The sequence below is a fragment of the Canis lupus genome, chromosome 16 (assembly GCF_048164855.1).
Source record: "Canis lupus baileyi chromosome 16, mCanLup2.hap1, whole genome shotgun sequence".
Classification (NCBI taxonomy): Eukaryota; Metazoa; Chordata; class Mammalia; order Carnivora; family Canidae; genus Canis; species Canis lupus.
In genome coordinates this window covers 12,451,083-12,472,266 of record NC_132853.1, presented here as the reverse complement: position 1 = coordinate 12,472,266, position 21,184 = coordinate 12,451,083, and the positions used below count along the sequence as shown (strand labels likewise).

Genomic DNA, 21,184 nt, shown 5'->3' with positions numbered 1-21,184 from the left:
CACCTGCAGGGATCAGCTGTCCTGGGCTTGAGCCCCACCAGGCCTGTCCTGCCACTCGGTCACCAAGTGGCTCACTCAGGACGCACCCAGGAAAGTCTCACAACGGTGGGACAGTCCCCTGCAGCCCCCTCACAAGCGCCCATCCCCTCCCTTAAGACGCGGGGGGCCAGGATTCTGATTCTTGAAGACTTGAGGACAGACATTGCCCGCCCTGCACAGGTGGGATCCCCGGGTCCCCACGTGTGGGCGGCTACACTTTTCCAGCCAGGCAGTAACCCTGGGGCCCCGGAGCCCTGGCTCTGACGTCCACTGCTGCGTGGGCGGGTGGAGGTGCTGCACCCCCTCGGCTTCCCCTCCGGGCGCCTCTGCGTGAGGATTCCACGGGGGAGAGGGGCTGCTGCACGCCGGCCCGGGGCCCCCGAGCGCCCTAGAGGGCGTAAGTCCGGGGTTTAGAGGGAAGCTGTGCGCAAGTCACTTCGACGCCGGGAGCGATGGAGGGGTGGAGCTGCAGGAATCGCCTGGCAACGCGGCGGGGTCTCCGGATGCGGCGCGGCGCCTTTAAGCGGGGGCGGGGCGAGTGGCTGTCACCGCGGCCGCCGGGGCGGAGCCAGCGCCGAGCCGGTCCCGGACGCTCGAGACCCCGCCCCGCGCGGGCGATGCCGAGCGGCGCGGCGGGCGGCGGGGCCGGTGGGGCGCGCAGAGGAGCGGGCCGCGGCGCGAAGGCGGCGGGAGAGCGGCCCCGCCATGGGCTTCCTGCACCAGCTGCAGCTGCTGCTCTGGAAGAACGTGACGCTGAAGCGCCGGAGCCCGGTGAGCGACCCGCGCGCCTCCCGGCCTGCCCCCCACCCCACCCCGAGGTCGCGCGCACTGGGGCCAGCGGCGCGCTTTCCGCGCGCACGTGTGGCCGGGCCGGGCGCGCGCAGACCCCGGGCGGGCGCGGGACCCCGCCCGCCCTTGCCTGCTGCAGCCTCTGGTCTCCGGGGACGCGCTCGGCCCGCCGGCCGCGGCCCGCGCCAGCTGACATTCGCGGTGCTCGGCTGAGTCACGGGATGGGTGCCCCGCGCCGCGCCCGCTTTGGGGCCAGCCGCACGAGTAGGGGGGCCGAGCGGCCCCAGGACCCTGGGGTCGCGGGAGGCCCTGGTTCCGGAGACGAACAGAGGGCTGATATGGTGGACTCTTCCTAACTATGAAAGTCCTTGGTTTCTGTGCTCAGCCCCCCTGGAGTCCCTGCAGGGACCCTGCCTCTTCCTCCCTGCACCACCCTTCTGCCCTTGGGCAGACACTCCTCTTCCTCCTCCTCCTCCTCCTCCTCCTCATCCTTATCCTTCTCCTCCTCCTCCTCCTCCTCCTCATCCTTCTCCTCCTCCTCCTCATCATCCTTCTCCTCCTCCTCCTCATCCTTCTCCTCCTCCTCCTCATCCTTCTCCTCCTCCTCCTCCTCCTCCTCCTCCTCTTTCTCCTTCTCCTCCTCCTCCTCCTCCTTCTCCTTCTCCTCCTCCTCCTCCTCCTCCTTCTCCTCCTCCTCCTCCTTCTCCTCCTCCTCCTCCTCCTTCTCCTCCTCCTCCTCCCCCTTCCCGCAAGTCCGCTGGCCCTTGCTCCTGCTCTCTCACCAAGGAGAATGTCCTTGCTGGGCCAGCATGGGTTAGGCTGCATCCCTGTACCCTTTTGTCCTTTGGGGCAGTCCTTCCTGAGGCTGACCTCCCCAACCCCAGCCTCCTCTGGGAGTCAGGTCCTGCTGTTTGGAGCTGTGAGTACCAAGCACCCCAGCTCTCTGCCCTGTGCCTGGGGCAGCCGGGGGCCTGAGGGTGCGGGCCACAGCAGCTGTCAGGGACAGAAGCCAGCCTGGGTCGGTATGGATGTCATCACGCTGGCCCTTGCCACGCTTGCTCTGGGAAGGGCAGGGGCATCTCCTGTTGTTCTGATGTCCTGACAGCAGCACATAGACCATCGAGAGGCCTGGACAGCTGGGGTTTCTGAATGGGCCCTGGGAATTTTCCACAACGAGGCCCCAAGCAGGCTGGGGTCCAGATCTGGGGCCTGAGGACAAAGCATCCTCTGGCCCACCTGGGGCCTGAGAGGCTCCTTTGCCACCTGGCTCTGAGTCCCCTTGGGCTGATGAGCTCTTGCCAGGGTCTCTCCTTGAGAAGGGCTTTGAAGTGCATAATGAGAAGCCCAGGACTGCAAACAGGGCAGGGTGGACGTCATTACTGTGGCCTGGCAGGAGTCCCCCAGGCACCTGAGCCTGGTGGGGAACCAGGGTTGAGTACACTCCCTGCCCACGTGCCTGGGTCTGGCTGGCACTGGGTCCCATGGATCAGGCCTGTGGCCTCTGGTGCAGCTCCCCCTGGTTCTGATTTCAGGTTACCGGGGACACCAGGGCAGAGCTCAGAGGAGGAAAGGGGATTGGAATGTGGGCACCATTAGTATTAGTCCCAGGGTTCTTGGCAGTAAGAGCCCCCAGGGGCTGGGAGCAGAGGCTGGGATGATGGCCCCTAAATCCCCTGGGGATCTCAAGGCTCAGAGAAGGAGCAGTGGCCTGTGGGGCACCTGGCAAACAGGTGGGAGCTGTCTACTGCCAGACACCCGGGAGCAGCCCCCACCTGCTAGGTTGGTCTTCCCTAGAATCTCCTTGGGCCCATGTATGCAGCAGCAGTACCAGGAACTGGGTAGGCTGTATGGAGGTCCTTGGCCCAAGACCCCAGCAAATCCAAAATTCTTCCTTCACGGGGGCTAAGGCCTTGCTGGGCTTGTCCCTGGGGCTGGGGCTAGGGCTGGCCAGATGCCTGGCACACTCCTGCTGGCCCCCCCACTTTCCCAGCAGGGTCTTGGGCTTCAGAGTTAGACCTGTGGGCTTAGCCAAGAGACATTTTGCCCTGCAGGCTGTGCACTTCTCTGGGGGTCAGAGTGCGCCTCCTGAAAGCTTGGTTTGGAGAGTAGGAACCAAAGACCTCTGTATCTGTCTTTCTTCATCTCTGAGTGTCGCCTGTCCCCTCTGAGCTGGGCAGAGGTCGGCCCTGGGGCTGCTGTGGCCTCATCGCTGGGTTGAGAGGCTCTTTCGTGTTCAGTTCTCCTCTTTTCTCCCCTTGACATAGCAGGAGGTGGCTCAGGCTTGGAGTGGGCCCTCAGGCCCTGGGACACCATGGGGGCGCTGGGCTACCCCTGAGGAACCAGGGTTTGACCACCCTGCAGGCCGCCATGGGGTGTCCAGGTGGGGCTCCCAGGTAGGGCCGAACCTGTGCTGCCTGCCTGTAACCAGATGCCCCTCTGGCCGCCTGCCTGCCCGCCCGCCCGCCCGCCAAGCAGGCTTCCCTCCTCCCAGCAGCTCCTGCGCCGCCGTTGCTATAGCAATGAGGAGGTAGCCCTGGCCTGTTGCTGCAGTTACACGGTGGAGGTGCCTGCCCAGTGGCAGGGCGGGTGTGGGTGGGGCTGGTACCATGGCTATGACCCTGGCCACCTGCACCGCCACTTGCATGCAGCCACTCTTGCTCTAGGTACATGTGTGTGGCATAGGTGCTTGTCCCCAGCCCTGTGGGTGTCCATGGTGCCTCCTTGGCTAGCCCTAGGCTGGCTGGATCCTGGCTCAGGGGGGGGTGATGGTGGAGGCTGGCACAGACTGGGGCAGGCGTAGGGTGCAGACACACAGTGGGGTGTTCCAGACCACAGAGCACTATTGTCAAAGCACGGTAAACAACAGCGGCTGTTTCACCCTAGGGGGCCGGGAGCTCGGGTGCTGGGCCAGATGGAATGCCACTGGGGTGGGGACTCTGGAGTCTGTTTTGGGGTCGGGGGTGAGGGTGAAGGAAACTTGGTCCTCAGAGAAGACCTGGTCGGGGGGTGGGGGCGGGGGGGCTATCCACCTTCCTTCCCCGGACTAGGACAGGTGGCCATATCACAAACTGTAGCAAGTCCTCCCGTTTTCCAGAGGCCTGGGGCTCTGTTGCTTCTGGTCTTCCTTTGCTACTCAGAGCACGTTCCACCAGGGCTCACCTTGCTGCCCCGCTGGGGTGGCAGGAGCAGTCCTGGGAAGACTGAACAGAGTCCTGTGGGGGGGGGGGGGGCTGCCAAGCCCAACTGAGCCACACGGGGTGAGGGAGCAGGCCCAGAGCAGGACAGGGCACCCCTGTGTCAGGGACTCAGGGCCGTCAGACCTCTAAGCAGGTTTTCCCAGAGGCTCAGGGCCCTGGGCTAGAGCCATGCCTCCCCTTATCCAGGCCTTGTCTCCCTGGGTTCTTTAGGAGGGTGTAACGGTGCCGTCACAATGAGGAGGGCTGACCCTGGGGCAGTATGGGAGCTGTAGATAGTCCCCCAGCCCACCTCCAGATCCTAGCCAGGAGAAGGTGTGGAAGGAGAAGCTGAGCTGGGCAGATGCACAGGTCATAGTAGACCACAAGCTGGCTGGTTTGTCCCAGCTGGCAAATCAGACCTTGGCTGGGGGGTGGGAGCACTGATGTGCTTGGGCCAGACGGCATCATGCTCTCGCGCATCAGAAAGGCCCTTGAAGAAAGGGGAGGCAAACTCTGTTGGGGGGCGGTATGTGGGGCTGGACAGGGCCGGACGTCTGTGGAGGGGAGAACCGGGCTCTGTCCTGTCCAGCCTGCGGCAGGCAGCCTTACTCAGCCCGCCCTTTCCAGTGGGTCTTGGCCTTTGAGATCTTCATTCCTCTGGTCCTCTTCTTCATTCTGCTGGGGCTTCGGCAGAAGAAACCGACCATCTCTGTGAAGGAAGGTGGGTGTCCTCAGGGCTGGTCTTGGGGCACAGCTGGGTGGGCAGTGGGGGACAGGCGGCCCTCACCGTGTCACACGTGCATTCCCTGGGTGCACATGCCTGCACGTGTGTCCCAGCTGCCATGCTGCCCCCATGGGGCCCGTGAGCCTGCTCCCCTGAGTAGTCCCTGGCCGCGCCACCCAGCTGGGCTTGAAGACAGGGCTGGCCATGGTGGCCGTCCCTCACTGTCCTCCTCTGTTCTGTTTTGCCCCTCCCCTGCATGGTCTCTTGTCCTCCTCCTGGGCCTGCATGCAGTCTGTAAGTGAGCAGCCCTCCTGGTGCGGCCTAAGCACGCCCTGCCCCTGCTTACATTAACCCAAGTGCATTAACCCTAGTGCCGCAGCCTCTCCTGGCCTGGCTACATCCTCCAGAACCCCCTGCCCACTGTCAGGAATAGCTGGTGCACAGGGATGAGGGGTGGTGGGTCCTGAAGGGTGCCTGGACCCTGGTGGCTCCCACGTCAAGCTTCTGGGGGGCATCTGTCTCTCTGTGGGGTCGCCTGGCTCTGCCCTGTGGGGCAAGGTCACCTGGCTGCTTGCCCCTCGGACCCCTGTGCACTTCTGCATTCACTTTGCTAACCACCTGGCCAGAGAGGTCAGAGGTCACTGCCCACTGGGGGCCCCTCATGCTCCCCTGGGCTCTGTAGGCAGTGCCACACTTGAATCCATGGGGAAAGCATCAGGCATCTTGGCCTGGGCTGGCTGAGGGATGAGGGACACCTTGGGAGTTGTGTGGAAGAGATGGAGAGACACTCTCTGACCTCTGACCTGCTGGGGTCATTTGCACCCAAATGCCTGGCCCTCTGCCCTTATCTGCTGCCTGAAGCTGCTTTTCCTCCCTGACTTTCTCTCACTTTCTCTATTTGGACTTCGTCTCCCTCCCCTTTCTTGACTCCTCTCCCTGTCCCCTCCTGTCCACACTCCTCGGGCCCTCTCACCTGCCCTGACCACCCCCTGCAGCCTTCTACACAGCAGCACCTCTCACCTCTGCTGGCATCCTGCCCGTCATGCAGTCTCTGTGTCCTGATGGCCAGAGAGACGAGTTTGGCTTCCTGCAGTACGCCAACTCCACGTGAGTGCCCCTGCCCCCTGCCACCCCCACCCCCACCCTGGGCCGCAGGGGCCATGGGTGACCTCTGGTGGTGGTGCAGGGTCACTCAGCTGCTGGAGCGCCTCAACCGCGTGGTGGAGGAGGGCAACCTGTTCGACCCGGCACGACCCAGCCTGGGCTCGGAGCTCGAGGCCCTGCGCCAGCACCTGGAGGCCCTCCGCTTGGGCCCTGACACCTGGGAGAGCCGCTTGGACAGACCTACAGGTGCGCCCGGGCAGTCTGGGCAGGGCCTCTGTGGGGAGGAGGGGCTTGAGACCCAAGGTCTGGTGTCACCTGGGTTCAAACCCCAGCTTGGTCACTCCTGCCCGCGGACCTGTGTCTGGGCCTCAGTCTGAACCGTTGCTCCGAGTTCCTGGGGCGAACGTGCTCCATGCTCAGGCCGACCTAGCAGAGCTGCCTGCACCTGTGCCTGAGCCTGTGCCTGGTGCGGGCAGCTTGGCTCTGTGCCTGTTCGGGCTGCCTTGACCCGGGCCTGACTGGCCCTTAGTGCATCCTTCTGCCTGTCCAGCGTCCTCCTTCTCTCTGGGCTCGGTGGCCAGGGATCCACGGGAGCTCTGTCGCTTCCTGATGCAGAACCTGTCACTACCTAACAACACGGCCCAGGCTCTCCTGGCTGCCCAGGTGGATTTGCCCGAGGTGAGGTGGGACGAGCGCCAGCAGTGGGCACGTGTCCCCTCTCGGGGCAGCTCCTAGCCCTGGGCAGTCGGTCCCCTGCTTGTGGGAATGGAGAGCAATGATGAGGGATGTGGGGCTCTGAGGCGACACTGGGGCCAAGCTCTGGAACCTCCTGGCCTGAGCCATGCCCCCTTTATGCCCCAGGTCTATCACCTGCTCTTTGGCCCTTCACCTGCCCTAGAAGTGGGGTCGGGCCTCCCCAGGGGTCAGGATCCCTGGCGCCGCCTGGGTAGCAATCCCCTATTCCGGATGGAGGTGAGAGAATCTGTTAGTGGGATGGGAGCATGCCGCCTGCCTCTGGTGGGTGTTTCTGCCTCGGTGGGTGAAGAAAGAGGTCCCTGTGAGAATTCTGAACTTTTCCTGGGGGTGAGGGGGGTCCCTGGGAGTCTGTGGCTGGCAGCATGGGGAAGGGGAAGGCAGGACAGTGATGTGCTCCCCGCCCCATCACAGCCCCTAGGTTGTCTTGGACCTGGCACAGTTCGGGGGAGACCTGTGGCCTCTGTGGGCTAAGGCCTTGGTCTCCTCTTGGTTGAGGTGATCTCTCAGCTGTTCCCCTGCACCCCTCCCCCAGGAGCTGCTGTTGGCCCCTGCCCTCCTGGAGCAACTCACATGTACACGGGGCTCTAGGGAGCTAGGCCGCATCCTCACGGTGTCCCAGGGTCAGCAGACAGCACTGCAGGGCTACCGGGATGCTGTCTGCAGTGGGCGGGCCACAGCCCGTGCCCAGCGCTTCTCTGGGCTGGCTGCTGAGCTCCAGAACCAGCTGGATGTGGCCAAGATTGCCCAGCAGGTGAGCGCCTGCCTGCCCACTGGCCCACGGGTCCACCGCCTGGGCTGGAGGAGATGCTGGGGTTCCTTGGGCCCAGGGCTGTGAGTGGGGTATGCTTGTGGTGGATGTCCCACATACTCCCAGTAGAGCCATGCCCCACATCCTCCTCCTAGACTATTTCCCAGCCCCAGTCAGTGTGCCCCTGCCCCCAGGATGCAGACTCTTCCTCAGCCTCTCTCATCCCAGCCTGCATCCTGCCTCCTCTACCCTTGACCTCAAATACCCACCTTCAGATCCGTCCCTGGGCCCTGCTCCCTCTCCTGGGTCTGCATTTCCCCACATGGCCCATTTCCCCTCAGCTGGGCCTGGACACCCCCAACGGCTCAGTTCCCCAGCAGCAGCCAGCATCACCACAGCGGCTGCAGGCACTGCTGGAGGATCTGCTGGATGCCCAGAAAGTTCTGCAGGATGTGGACATCCTCTCAGCTCTGGCCCTGCTGCTGCCCCAGGGCGCCTGCGCTCGCCGTGCTCCAGGGCCCCCGGCCAGCAGCCCTGGAAGGACAGCCAATGGCACTGCGGCTGCGGTGGGCACGAGCTCCAACTCCACAGTGGAGGAGGGTGCCCCATCCGCCGCGGCTCCAGCCCCCTCCGATGCACTGCAGGGACAGTGCTCCGCCTTTGTGCAGCTCTGGGCTGGCCTGCAGCCCATCCTGTGTGGCAACAACCGGTAGGTGGGCACGGGGAAAGGGGACAGGGACAGATAGGAGCAGGACCTGACCCCCACCCCCAACCTGGCACCCCTAATGCCCCGGCCCCACCCTAGCACCATCGAGCCCGAGGCACTGCGGCAGGGCAACATGAGCTCCCTGGGCTTCACAAGCAAGGAGCAGCGGAACTTGGGCCTTCTTGTGCACCTCATGACCAGCAATCCCAAGATCCTGTACGCACCAGCGGGCTCCGAGGCCGACCGCGTCATCCTCAAGGTTCGCAAGTCTCGCTGGTTGGGGTTCGAGCTGCATGTGCTTCCTGGGGCAGAAGCTGACGGATCTGGGTAGAGGGGCTGTGCAGGCCAGAGACCCCCATGCAGAGGAGGGTCAGTAGAACTGGCACGGAGGAGGCTGTAGCCCAGGCACGGGAGCCCTGACTTGGTTTGGGGGGGTGGGAGGATTGATGGGGGCGTTGGAGATGCAGGGGCCCCTGGCAAGGTTCAGGGTCCTGGCCTGGCTGGGGAGGTGCAAGGCTGGCCCTGCTGGTTTGGACAGAGACCCTCCAGAGCAGCCCCCGATGGGCGAGATCTGGGTGGGGCAGCTGGGTGGCATGGGAGCGTCCCGCTGAGGGCAGAATGTCTGTGGCCATTCCAGGGAGAAGTCCTGTCAGGGGAAGTAGAAGCCAGGGCTGGAAATGGCCCAGGAAGGAGAGTCTGTGGAGGGGGCTCTGTGGAGGATCCATCCTCCATCTGTGGAGGATGTGTGGGGGCAGTGAAGGCACAGCGGGTGACATTAGGGAGCCTGGGCAGAGCCAGTTGTATGGGGTAGTGGCAGGAAGGTAGGGAGGGGAGGGTTTTGAGTGTCCAGGTGGAAGTGTGCCTGAGCAAGGTTGGTTGTTGGCGAGGACTGTCTGGGCCATGGGCGGTGGCGGGTGGGGGACAAAGGACTGGACCACCCCCTTGCTGGCGGGGTTTTTTCTGTGAGCCCTGTGACCCATGCCCTCACCCTCTGCAGGCCAACGAGACCTTTGCCTTTGTAGGCAACGTGACCCACTATGCGCAAGTGTGGCTCAACATCTCTGCAGAGATCCGCAGCTTCCTGGAGCAGGGCAAGCTGCAGCAGCACCTGCGCTGGCTACAGCAGGTGCGGGGGTGGGGGTGGGATGGGGGGTGGGGGGTAGTAGGAGGGGGGCGGGGGAGTGCTGCATCCTGGGCTGCCCTCTGAGCTGGCCCTCCACCCCCAGTATGTGGCAGAGCTGCGGCTGCACCCCGAAGCCCTGAACCTATCCCTAGAGGAACTGCCGCCCGCCCTGCGCCAGGACAACTTCTCTCTGCCCAACGGCTCGGCACTCCTGCAGCAGCTGGACACGATTGACAACGCGGCCTGTGGCTGGATCCAGTTCATGTCCAAGGTGGGTACACAGGCCCCCGGGCTGGCGTGAAGGGGCTGGTGCTCAGGGCCAGCTCCCGACAACACCTCTCCCCCCAGGTGAGTGTGGACATCTTCAAGGGTTTTCCCGACGAGGAGAGCATCGTCAACTATACCCTCAACCAGGCCTACCAGGACAATGTCACCGTGTTTGCCAGTGAGCTGGTCCCCCGAGCCCTGCTCTGCTGACCCCCCAGCCTCCCGTCTCTCTACTGCTGCCCTCCAGGACCCCTTTATCTGCTCCTGTGCGCCCTCACCTTTAGCACCCTCACCCCACCCTGGCTTTTCCTCCCCTGCAGCCCCGCCCCTCAAGCCCCAGCACTGCCCAGTCCCTGGTCGCGCCCCCTCCCTCACACCCCTCCCTCCCTCGTGGCCCTCCCCCACAGCCAGCCCCCCACTCTGCCCCCCACCTGCCCCTCATCCTGTCCCCAGGCGGCCCCTCCACCCACCCTCATCCTGTCCCCAGGTGTGATCTTCCAGACCCGCAAGGATGGCTCCCTGCCACCCCACGTGCACTACAAGATCCGCCAGAACTCCAGCTTCACGGAGAAAACCAATGAGATCCGCCGGGCCTACTGGCGCCCAGGGCCCAACACCGGGGGCCGCTTCTACTTCTTGTATGGCTTCGTCTGGATCCAGGGTGAGGGCCGCCCCTGGGGCTGCGGGGATAGGCCTGGCCACCCCCAACCCCGCGGCTGACCCCTCCTGCCTGTAGACATGATGGAGCGAGCCATCATCAACACCTTCGTGGGCCACGATGTGGTGGAGCCTGGGAACTACGTGCAGATGTTTCCCTACCCCTGCTACACGCGAGATGAGTGAGTGTGTGTTTCCCGGGGCCTGGGGGCTGGGGCTCAGGCCAAGCCCCTCCCCTCACGCCCCTGCCTGGACCTCAGCTTCCTGTTTGTCATCGAGCACATGATGCCGCTCTGCATGGTGATTTCCTGGGTCTACTCCGTGGCCATGACTATCCAGCACATTGTAGCAGAGAAGGAACACCGGCTGAAGGAGGTGGGGGGACAGGGGTGGGGGGGGCACAGAGGTGGCGGGGGAGGAATGAGGGTGGGGGGCAGCCTGTGGACACCTCTCCCTCCCTGGGCCTGGCCGGCAGGGCAGAGGCAGGTCACCCTTTCCTGGTGCCCTGCCCCAAGCACAAGGCCTCCTGCCCCAGCCCGATGCCCACCTGCCCACAGGTGATGAAGACGATGGGCCTGAACAACGCAGTGCACTGGGTGGCCTGGTTCATCACTGGCTTTGTGCAGCTCTCCATCTCTGTGACAGCACTCACGGCCATCCTCAAGTATGGCCAGGTGCTCATGCACAGCCACGTGCTCATCATCTGGCTCTTCCTGGCCGTCTATGCCGTGGCCACCATCATGTTTTGGTGAGCATGTGTGGCTGGCGGCAGGCTGGGAGGGGGCCTTGCTTGGGTCCTGGCCGAGTAGCCCTTGCATTGACCCCAAAAACACAGAAGCACCCATCCTGGAGCTGCTCTGGACCCCAGCAGGGACACGCCAGGAGGGCTTTGGGCTCTGTACCAAGGGTCAGGTATGGCTGACGGCCAGTGGCCGCACCTACCCTAGCTTCCTGGTGTCTGTGCTGTACTCCAAGGCCAAGCTGGCCTCCGCCTGCGGCGGCATCATCTACTTCCTGAGCTACGTGCCCTACATGTATGTGGCGATCCGTGAGGAGGTGGCCCACGACAAGATCACTGCCTTTGAGAAGTGCATTGCGGTGAGGGTCAGGGGTGGCTGGGGTGAGGGTGGGATCCAGCCCCCTTCCCCACTGACACCATTGTCCCCTCAGTCCCTGATGTCCACAACAGCCTTCGGCCTGGGCTCCAAGTACTTTGCCCTGTACGAGGTGGCAGGTGTGGGCATCCAGTGGCACACGTTCAGCCAGTCACCTGTGGAAGGTGATGACTTCAACCTGCTCCTGGCGGTCACTATGCTGATGATAGATGCAGCCGTCTATGGCGTGCTCACGTGGTACATAGAGGCTGTGCACCCAGGTACCAGCTAACTCTTGGCGGGGGGATATGGCTCCCTAGTGGAAGGCACATGGATTGGCATGGACAGCAACCCCAGGCCCTGGGTCAGCCTCCCTTCTGCTCTCCAACCCTTAGGCATGTATGGGCTACCCCGGCCCTGGTACTTCCCACTGCAGAAGTCCTACTGGCTGGGCAGTGGGCGTACGGAGGCCTGGGAGTGGAGCTGGCCATGGGCTCGTGCCCCCCGTCTCAGCGTTATGGAGGAAGACCAGGCCTGTGCTATGGAGAGCCGGCGCTTGGGTGAGGCGGGTGCCAGGGCAGTGGCTGGGGTGATCACTAGGTTTTGGGGTTGGGGGCCCCAGGGCAGCCTTAGCTGACCTGCTGCCCTGGTGCAGAGGAGATGCGGGGAATGGAGGAGGAACCCACTCACCTGCCACTGGTAGTCTGCGTGGACAAGCTCACCAAGGTCTACAAGAACGACAAGAAGTTGGCTTTAAACAGGCTGAGCCTGAACCTATATGAGAACCAGGTGGTGTCATTCCTGGGACACAATGGGGCTGGCAAGACCACTACCATGTGAGTGTCAGGCCAGAGTCTGCTCTGTCACCACGTGGGCGGCAGGGTGGGCTCCTTCCAGGAGGTAGGGGTTGTGACCTTGCCAGCCCACCCACTCAGGTCCATCCTCACTGGCTTGTTCCCGCCAACCTCGGGGTCGGCCACCATCTACGGACACGACATCCGCACGGAGATGGACGAGATCCGCAAGAATCTGGGCATGTGTCCACAGCACAACGTGCTCTTTGACCGGCTCACGGTGGAGGAGCACCTCTGGTTCTACTCACGGCTCAAGAGCATGGCCCAGGAGGAGATCCGCAAAGAGATGGACAAGTGGGTGGGGGCGGGGGTGCGGCGGGGCTGGGGTTGGGTGCTCCCACTGTCGGGGGGGCCCACATGCCCCGTCCCGCCCTCAGGATGATTGAAGACCTAGAGCTCTCCAACAAGCGGCACTCACTGGTGCAGACGCTGTCAGGTGGCATGAAGCGCAAGCTCTCTGTGGCCATCGCCTTCGTGGGCGGCTCCCGTGCCATCATCCTGGATGAGCCCACTGCTGGTGTGGACCCTTATGCACGCCGAGCCATCTGGGACCTCATCCTGAAGTATAAGCCGGGTGAGTGGGCCGTGGGGCACCGGGAGGGGATGGGTGGCCCCTGCCTGCCCTGCCCCGTCCCAGCCCTGTGCCCTGACCCCAATCCTGGCCTCCCCCAGGTCGCACCATCTTGCTGTCCACCCACCACATGGACGAGGCTGACCTGCTCGGGGATCGTATTGCCATCATCTCCCATGGGAAGCTCAAGTGCTGTGGTTCCCCGCTCTTCCTCAAGGGCGCCTATGGGGATGGCTACCGTCTCACTCTGGTCAAGCGGCCTGCTGAGCCTGGGGACCCCCAAGGTCTGTGTAGAGGCTGCCTGGGCCAGCCTGAGGCCCTCCTACCCCAGGACCCCTTTTCCAAGGCCAGTGAGTTTGATGGGGGGGCCTGCTGCTGCCCCAGTAAGCCTGGCATGCCTGGTGGGGCCTGGGGTTCCCTCTTTTCAGGCCCCCTCATGACCTGGCTGGGATCCCCCTCCACCAGCCCGAGTGCAGCTCTTCTGTGCTCCCCTCCCTTCCTAGAGCCAGGGCTGCCAGCAAGCCCCCCAGGTCGTACCCAGCTGAGCAGCTGCTCAGAGCCCCAGGTCTCCCAGTTCATCCGCAAGCACGTGGCCTCCTGCCTGCTGGTGTCTGATACGAGCACAGAGCTCTCCTACATTTTGCCGAGCGAGGCTGCCAAGAAGGGGGCTTTTGAGCGTCTCTTCCAGGTGAGGGGTGTAGGGTGGAGTGGGCTTGGGTGGGGTGTGTTCCTGCTGGGGGCCCGCACTGTGGTGGGGTCACGCACAGCTCTTTCACAGCATCTGGAGCAGAGTCTGGACACACTGCACTTGAGCAGCTTCGGGCTGATGGACACCACGCTGGAGGAGGTTTTTCTCAAGGTGTCGGAGGAGGACCAGTCTCTGGAGAACAGTGAGGCGGGTGAGAGGTCCCAGAGCTGCTCATGAGTCCCACAGCACCCCTCTCCATGGCACCCCTCCCAGCCAGGACCTGGACTGGGGCCGGGGCTGCTCACTCTACCCCCTTCTCTGGGGACCAAGGACTTCTGGGTGGGACAGGGTGTCCCGACTCCCCGAGGACAACTCTGGGGCTGGGCAGGGAGGTGGCCATGGGACTTGGGGCTCCCCAGAGGTGGAGGCTGAGGGCCTTGGGTGGGTGGGTAGGTGGGCATGGGGACTCAGGATCCCAGGCAGGCCTCAGTCCCACTTCTCCCCTCCCCGGGCCCTCCACAGATGTGAAGGAGTCCAGGAAGGATGCCCTACCAGGGGCGGAGGGCCCGGCATCACCGGGGGAGGCGCCTGCTGGCGGCCTGGCCCGGTGCACAGAGCTGGCACAGTCACAGGTGTCGCTGCAGTCCACATCCTCCGTGGGCTCTGCACGCGGTGACGAGGGAGCCACCTACGCAGATGTCTATGGCGACTACCGGCCCCTCTTTGACAACCTGCAGGACCCCGACAACGTCAGCCTGCAAGGTGGGGGGCGGCCAGGCGGGGCTGGGTGGGGTCCCCGTGGGGTGGCCCCAGGCTGCCTGCTCAGCCCCCACTCCCTGTGCAGAAGCTGAGGCGGAGGCCCTCACGAGGGTTGGCCAGGGCAGCCGCAAACTGGAGGGCTGGTGGTTGAAGATGCGCCAGTTCCACGGGCTCTTGGTGAAACGCTTCCACTGCGCCCGCCGCAACTCAAAGGCGCTCTCCTCCCAGATCCTGCTCCCTGCCTTCTTCGTCTGCGTGGCCATGACCGTGGCCCTCTCCGTCCCTGAGATTGGTACGGCCACTGGGCCAGGCAGAGGGACATCAGGAGGCTGGTGGCCATGCCAGTGGGACTGTGGTGCCTCCCCCACCACACCCGCTCTGGGCCTGGGCACTCCATCTGAGACTGGCAGGCACTCTTCGGGGATGGTGTGCAACCCCAGCACCCTGGGGACCCACACCTCAGGCTTGGACCCTGAGTCTTAGGAATGGGGGGGTAGGACCTAGGCCTGAGGTTGCTGCTAGGTAAGCGGCACCAGGTCAGGCCTCCGTGCGCCCCACCAGGTGACCTGCCCCCACTGGTCCTGTCACCTTCACAATACCACAACTATACCCAGCCCCGTGGCAACTTCATCCCCTATGCCAATGAGGAGCGCCAGGAGTACCGGTGAGGCCGCTGACAGGGGCAGCCTTGGGGACGGGGGGCTGGGCAGGGAGAGCAGAGACTGGTGGGCATCTCCCCACTGACACACTGCGGCCACCCCCAGGTTGCGACTGTCGCCTGATGCCAGCCCCCAGCAGCTCGTAAGCACATTCCGGCTGCCATCGGGTGTGGGCGCCACCTGTGTGCTCAAGTCTCCAGCCAATGGCTCACTGGGGCCCATGCTGAACTTGAGCAGTGGCGAGTCCCGCCTGTTGGCTGCCAGGTTCTTTGACAGCATGTGCCTGGAGTCCTTCACACAGGGGCTGCCTTTGTCCAACTTCGTGCCACCCCCGCCCTCGCCTGCTCCGTCTGACTCCCCAGTGTCTCCAGAGGATGACCCACTGCAGGCCTGGAATACTTCTCTGCCCCCCACCTCTGGGCCAGGTAGGGTTCCCCCAGGCTTCCGGGGTTGTGGGGGGGGTGGCGGGCAGGGCATGGCCTGGGCCTGAGCTGGCGGTACCTGCTGTGCCTGCAGACAACTGGACGTCGGCACCCTCCTTGCCGCACCTGGTGCGGGAGCCCATTCGCTGCACCTGCTCTGCGCAGGGCACTGGCTTCTCCTGCCCAGGGGGTGTGGGCGGGCGCCCACCCCAAATGCGGGTGGTCACCGGTGACATCCTGACTGACATCACGGGCCACAACGTCTCTGAGTACTTGCTCTTCACCTCTGACCGCTTCCGGCTGCACCGGTGAGCTGGGTGGGGGTTGCATGCTAGCTGTGGGTGAGGGGGCAGTCTGTCCCCTGTGTGCTTGGAATCACTGCCCCTTGACCTACCTGCCCAGGTATGGGGCCATCACCTTTGGCAATATCCAGAAGTCCATCCCAGTGTCATTTGGTGCCCGGGCCCCAGTCATGGTGCGGAAGATCGCGGTACGCAGGGCAGCCCAGGTAAGCCGTGGCCCCAGGCCTCGCGGCTTCCAGCTCTGGCCCAGGGGTGCAGGTGGGGACAGGAACCCACAGGGCTCTCACAGACTCCGCGTCTCTCCAGGTTTTCTACAACAACAAGGGTTACCACAGCATGCCCACCTACCTCAACAGTCTCAACAATGCCATCCTGCGCGCCAACCTGCCCAAGAGCAAGGGCAACCCGGCAGCCTATGGTGCGCCTTAGTGGGGTGGGTGGGGTGGGGCCAGGCACGGGGGCGGCAGCAGGTCCCTGAGGCTGCCTTCCCCTGTGCCGTAGGCATCACTGTCACCAACCACCCCATGAACAAGACGAGTGCCAGTCTCTCCCTGGATTACCTGTGTGTATGGGGACCGGGGGGCCAGGGTGTTGCTGTGGGGTGGGTGCCAGGCAAGGGCTGATGTCTGCCCTGCCCCCAGGCTGCAGGGCACAGACGTGGTCATTGCCATCTTCATCATCGTGGCCATGTCCTTCGTGCCAGCCAGCTTCGTGGTCTTCCTGGTAGCTGAGAAGTCCACCAAGGCCAAGCACCTGCAGTTTGTCAGCGGCTGTAACCCTGTCATCTACTGGCTCGCCAACTACGTGTGGGACATGGTGTGCTCTTCCTTGCATGGCTGAGGGGGGGGGTTCCTTTTACCCCTGGACCCCTGCCATCCCATTGCCTGTCCCCTGCCAGGCCCCCCAGCCCTGCCCCACCCCGAGCCCTCACTCCTGCCCTGGGGCCCCTCACCCCTGCTCCTGGGCCCCTCACCTGCCACCCCTGCTCTGGTAGCTTAACTATCTGGTCCCAGCCACCTGCTGTGTCATCATCCTGTTTGTGTTTGACCTGCCGGCCTACACTTCACCCACCAACTTCCCTGCCGTGCTCTCTCTCTTCCTGCTCTATGGGTAAGGGGGAGCAGGCAGCGGGTGGGGGCTTGGGCTGGGGGCAGGCCACCTGCTGACTGCCCCTACCCGCCTACCTGCAGGTGGTCTATCACCCCCATCATGTACCCGGCCTCCTTCTGGTTTGAGGTCCCCAGCTCTGCGTATGTGTTTCTCATTGTCATCAACCTCTTCATCGGCATCACAGCCACAGTGGCCACCTTCCTGCTGCAGCTCTTTGAGCATGACAAGGTGGGGCCACGGGGCAACGGGGCATGGCGAGCAGCAGGGCAGTGGGCCATGGTGGGCAGTGGGGCATGGTGGGCAGTGGGGCAGCAGGGCCAGGCTGTGCCAGTGACTACCTGCAACCCTCCAGGACTTGAAGGTCGTCAATAGTTACCTGAAAAGCTGCTTCCTCATCTTCCCCAACTACAACCTGGGCCACGGGCTCATGGAGATGGCTTACAACGAGTACATCAATGAGTACTACGCCAAGATTGGTGAGCGGGGGTTGGGGGTCCCGGAGTGGGTCACACCTGGCTGGGAAATGGAGGATTCTGGCATCAGGGACAGATGGGGGCTCCCGAGGCGCCAGGCACAGGCCCTGAGCCGGCTGCCCCACAGGCCAGTTTGACAAGATGAAGTCCCCGTTCGAGTGGGACATTGTCACCAGGGGGCTAGTGGCCATGACGGTCGAAGGCTTCGTGGGCTTCTTCCTCACCATCATGTGCCAGTACAACTTCCTGCGGCAGCCACAGTGAGTGGGGAGTGCCGGGAGATGTGGGGCCAGTGGTCAAGCTGGGCACTGCCCGCCATCCTGCTATGGCCAGAGCGTGTTGGGGAGGCTGGGTGATGGCCCTGCCCACCTTGTCCCCAGGCGGATGCCAGTTTCTACCAAGCCTGTGGAGGATGATGTGGATGTGGCCAGTGAGCGGCAGCGAGTGCTGCGGGGGGATGCTGACAACGACATGGTCAAGATCGAGAACCTGACCAAGGTGGGCCCTGGGCTTGTGAGAGAGGGGCCAGGTTGGGGCGAGCCCAGGAGGGGGCAGGGCCAGCGGGGGTGTGTTTCCTGTGGGGAGGAACCTGGGGGGGGTGCTTCTAGATGGATTGGGGTCTAGGTGGGGGGCGGGTTTCCCAGTGGGGGCAGGGCAGTGGGAAGCTTCTGGGGGTGGGGCCAGCGGGAGCGTGTTTTCCGGTGTGGGCGGGGTAGTGAGGCGTGTTTCTGGGGGTGGGGCCAGTGGGGGCGTTTCTTCAGGGGGCGGGGCCAGGTAGGGGTGTGGCTGGAGGGCCGGCCAGCCTGACTTGCCGCCCTGCTTATCCTGGCGGGCCACCCCCTTCCTTCCCCTCCTCCCCTCTCCCCTCCCCTCCCCTCCCCTCCACCAGGTGTACAAGTCCCGGAAGATCGGCCGCATCCTGGCGGTGGACCGCCTGTGCCTGGGCGTGCGACCCGGCGAGTGCTTTGGCCTCCTGGGCGTGAACGGCGCGGGCAAGACCAGCACCTTCAAGATGCTGACGGGTGACGAGAGCACAACTGGGGGCGAGGCCTTCGTCAACGGGCACAGGTGCAGGCGGGCGGCGGGCGCCCGGGCGGGTGGGGCTGCTGTGGCTGCGGGTGCTGATGTCATGGTGTCCCCAGTGTGCTCAAGGAGCTGCTCCAGGTGCAGCAGAGTCTGGGGTACTGCCCGCAGTTCGATGCCCTGTTCGACGAGCTCACAGCCCGGGAGCACCTGCAGCTGTACACGCGGCTCCGCGGCATCCCCTGGAAGGACGAGGCCCGGGTAGGCAGCGCCCCGGCAGGGGCAGGGCAGAGGAGGGGTGGGCCTTGATGTCCCTTCCCCCCCAGGTGGTCAACTGGGCACTGGAGAAGCTGGAGCTGAGCAAGTACGCGGACAAGCCTGCGGGCACCTACAGTGGAGGCAACAAGAGGAAGCTGTCCACAGCCATTGCCCTCATCGGCTACCCGGCCTTCATCTTCCTGGTGAGCCAGTGTAGGGGGGCAGTGGGTGCTGCACCTCTTGGGGGAGGGGGGAGGGGCAGTGGGCTGCAGTGACTGAGCCTGACACCCCCCCCAGGACGAGCCCACCACAGGCATGGACCCCAAGGCCCGGCGCTTCCTCTGGAATCTCATTCTCGACCTCATCAAGACGGGGCGCTCCGTGGTGCTGACGTCACACAGGTGTGTCCCTGCCCTCCCTCCCCACCACTGCTCTGCACACAGTGCCCCCCCACCCCATGCCAGCCTGTGTCTCTGTCTGCAGCATGGAGGAGTGTGAGGCGCTGTGCACTCGGCTGGCCATCATGGTGAACGGGCGCCTGCGTTGTCTGGGCAGCATCCAGCACCTGAAGAACCGGTAAGCCGAGGGGGCCAGTGTGGGGTGGCAGGCCGTGGGGGCCCATGGCAGGTGGGGGACGGACTGCCCTGGTGCCTGGGGACATGGGGCCACAGGCCTGTTCTGCAGGTTTGGAGACGGCTACATGATCACGGTGAGGACCAAGAGTAGCCAGAATGTGAAGGATGTGGTGCGGTTCTTCAACCGGAACTTTCCAGAGGCCGTGCTCAAGGTGGGTGGGGCCCCAGGGACAGGGCTTGGGGGGTCCGCTGAGCGGCCTCTGACCTCTGTGCCCCCCCAGGAGCGTCACCACACGAAGGTGCAGTACCAGCTCCAGTCGGAGCATATCTCGCTGGCTCAGGTGTTCAGCAAGATGGAGCAGGTGGTAGGCGTGCTGGGCATCGAAGACTACTCGGTCAGCCAGACCACCCTGGACAACGTGAGTGCCCCAGGTCAGGGGCGGGGAGACAGCCTAGGCAGGCCCCTGCTCACTCACCTGCTGCTGCCCACCAGGTGTTTGTGAACTTTGCCAAGAAGCAGAGCGACAACCTGGAGCAGCAGGAGACAGAGCCGCCCTCAGCCCTGCGGTCCCCCCTGGGCCGCCTGCTCAGCCTCTTCCGGCCCCGGCCTGCCCCCACAGAGTTAAGGGCACTTGTGGCCGATGAGCCTGAGGACCTGGACACAGAAGACGAGGGTCTCATTAGCTTCGAGGAGGAGCGGGTGAGCCGGGTCTGCAGGGCCCGACTGGCCAGAGGGCTCAGGTTCTGCATGAGGGGAGGTGTGGTGGGGGAGCGGCTCTGCACATTCTTGCTGTCCTAAGCTCAAGGAGACAGAGGGGTCCCTCTGATACTAGCACTAGGGTAGACACAGGGGCCCTGGGCACAGACAGACACAGACCCCACGGCATGCTAGAAACTGTGGGATTTCAGACACGGGCGGGGTGGAGGTAGGGGGAGCCGGAAACACTGCAGCCACCAGACTTGGCAGGCAGAGGCCACCAGAGGCCTCATCAAGGAGGGAGAACTCAAGGGGGGCAGAGGCGGGGTACCCATCCTAGACCCGGGAGACACCTTCTCAAGCCCGGCTGGCCTGCCATCTGCCCACCAGGCCCAGCTCTCCTTCAACACGGACACGCTCTGCTGACCATCAGGCGCTGGCTCAAGGACATGCAGTGGGGACAGAAGTCAGGCAGTGGCCAAAGCCCCACCCTGTGCCCCCAGTGCCCACCCACGAGGCCCTGGAGTGGGAGGTCCAGGACCAAGGGCTTCACACTCCCTCCAGCCCTTCACCTGGCCTCAGCTGTGCCTGAGACCACCGCACTGCCCTCCCCTGATTGTGCCAAAGGTTGGCCTGGCCCTGGGCTGCGCACACCCTCACCCTGCTCTGCCTTAAAGCCTGGGGGTCTGACCAGCCCCTCGCCTCTGCCCCTGTCCAGCTCTGCACTCCACCCCTAGGGCCCCTGGGGTGACACAGGCCATTGGGCACCCTCAGACCCTCTGCTGGCCAGGCTTGACCTCCTCAATGGGCTCTTCTCTGACATCCGGTACCGATGGCCGGTCTGGGGCTGAGGGAGGCTGGGGCAGGTCTTGTCCCCAGGACGTTATTTATTTTGCTTTGGGAAAAGGCTTCCTCATCTTGCTCTCACGCAGGGAGGCCCCCACCTGAGGGAAGCCATGGACGTGGACCAGGGAGGGGCAGTCTCAAGGTGGTGGGCTGGGTGGCAGGAATGGAGAAGCTGGCCCCACCGGCCACACAAGGGGCCAGATCCCCCCCCCCGCCCAGCTCCCTTGCTGTCCCACCCAGCTTGGCCCCCCCCATACCCGCTCCCCCGGGAGCCAGACCTGTACATAGCGCACAGATGTTTGTTTTAAATAAATGAACACAAAAGCCCGTGGAAGCTTGCCTGTGTGGAGCGGGGTGCTGGGGTGAAGATGGGCCCACTGACGCCGAGGTTCGGTCCCCTCCCTACAGGCACAGATATGGGGCCTGGAGCCCTGAGCCAGGGTGAACCTGGAGGAGAGTGGGGGGTTCATCCCTGTGTGCAGCTGTTGGTGCAGATGGGGAGACTGAGGAAATGGCTGTCCCTCATTCCCCTCCCCTGCCCACCCACAGAGCCCAGACTCCCTGCCTGGAGGCGGGTCCAGAGTGGGTTTCTCTGTGTCACTGAGGCCTTCCCCGCAGGCCTGCACACTGAGCCACCTCCCCGACCCCTGGGCCCAGGGCGCACCGAGGGTCCATGGGCAGTGTGTGCTGGGCTGTTTCCATCTTATCCAGGATAGGCAGGGGGCTTGCAGGAGGAGGCGACCTCTAGGCTGAGACCCAAGTCC

At 64.2% G+C, this 21,184-nt stretch overlaps 1 protein-coding gene across 2 annotated transcripts; it reads left to right on the top strand.

Annotated features, from left to right (window-relative positions):
• The first annotated feature begins 663 nt into the window (after positions 1-663).
• Positions 664-20,747, top strand: ABCA2 (ATP binding cassette subfamily A member 2). Of its 2 annotated transcripts, none has more exons than XM_072778803.1 (48): positions 664-810; positions 4,632-4,725; positions 5,724-5,835; positions 5,915-6,078; positions 6,383-6,510; positions 6,694-6,804; positions 7,121-7,339; positions 7,828-8,045; positions 8,142-8,301; positions 9,040-9,168; positions 9,269-9,436; positions 9,514-9,610; positions 9,920-10,093; positions 10,169-10,271; positions 10,350-10,464; positions 10,647-10,837; positions 11,037-11,187; positions 11,260-11,464; positions 11,579-11,743; positions 11,839-12,019; positions 12,119-12,331; positions 12,415-12,611; positions 12,710-12,892; positions 13,112-13,296; positions 13,387-13,507; positions 13,819-14,058; positions 14,141-14,347; positions 14,617-14,719; positions 14,820-15,139; positions 15,231-15,444; positions 15,539-15,644; positions 15,745-15,856; positions 15,940-16,000; positions 16,080-16,254; positions 16,433-16,548; positions 16,629-16,776; positions 16,901-17,024; positions 17,149-17,281; positions 17,402-17,519; positions 17,911-18,089; positions 18,164-18,305; positions 18,371-18,505; positions 18,600-18,703; positions 18,786-18,878; positions 18,987-19,089; positions 19,159-19,296; positions 19,371-19,577; positions 19,965-20,747. In XM_072778803.1, the coding sequence occupies exons 1-48, from the start codon at positions 745-747 to the stop codon at positions 19,998-20,000; spliced, it is 7,164 nt and encodes a 2,387-aa protein (XP_072634904.1). In that variant the 5' UTR covers positions 664-744; the 3' UTR covers positions 20,001-20,747. The 2 variants fall into 2 exon arrangements, with proteins under 2 accessions (XP_072634904.1, XP_072634903.1); XM_072778802.1 differs by having other exon boundaries at positions 7,678-8,045.
• Positions 20,748-21,184: the final 437 nt, after the last annotated feature.

Bases quoted from the DNA above. Each gene is read 5' to 3' on its own strand.
- ABCA2 (XM_072778802.1), top strand. From the start codon at position 745: ATGGGCTTCCTGCACCAGCTGCAGCTGCTGCTCTGGAAGAACGTGACG. The intron at 6,079-6,382 runs GTGCGCCCGGGC...CTGCCTGTCCAG, and splicing joins CCGCTTGGACAGACCTACAG to CGTCCTCCTTCTCTCTGGGC. The intron at 15,445-15,538 runs GTGAGCTGGGTG...CTACCTGCCCAG, and splicing joins GACCGCTTCCGGCTGCACCG to GTATGGGGCCATCACCTTTG.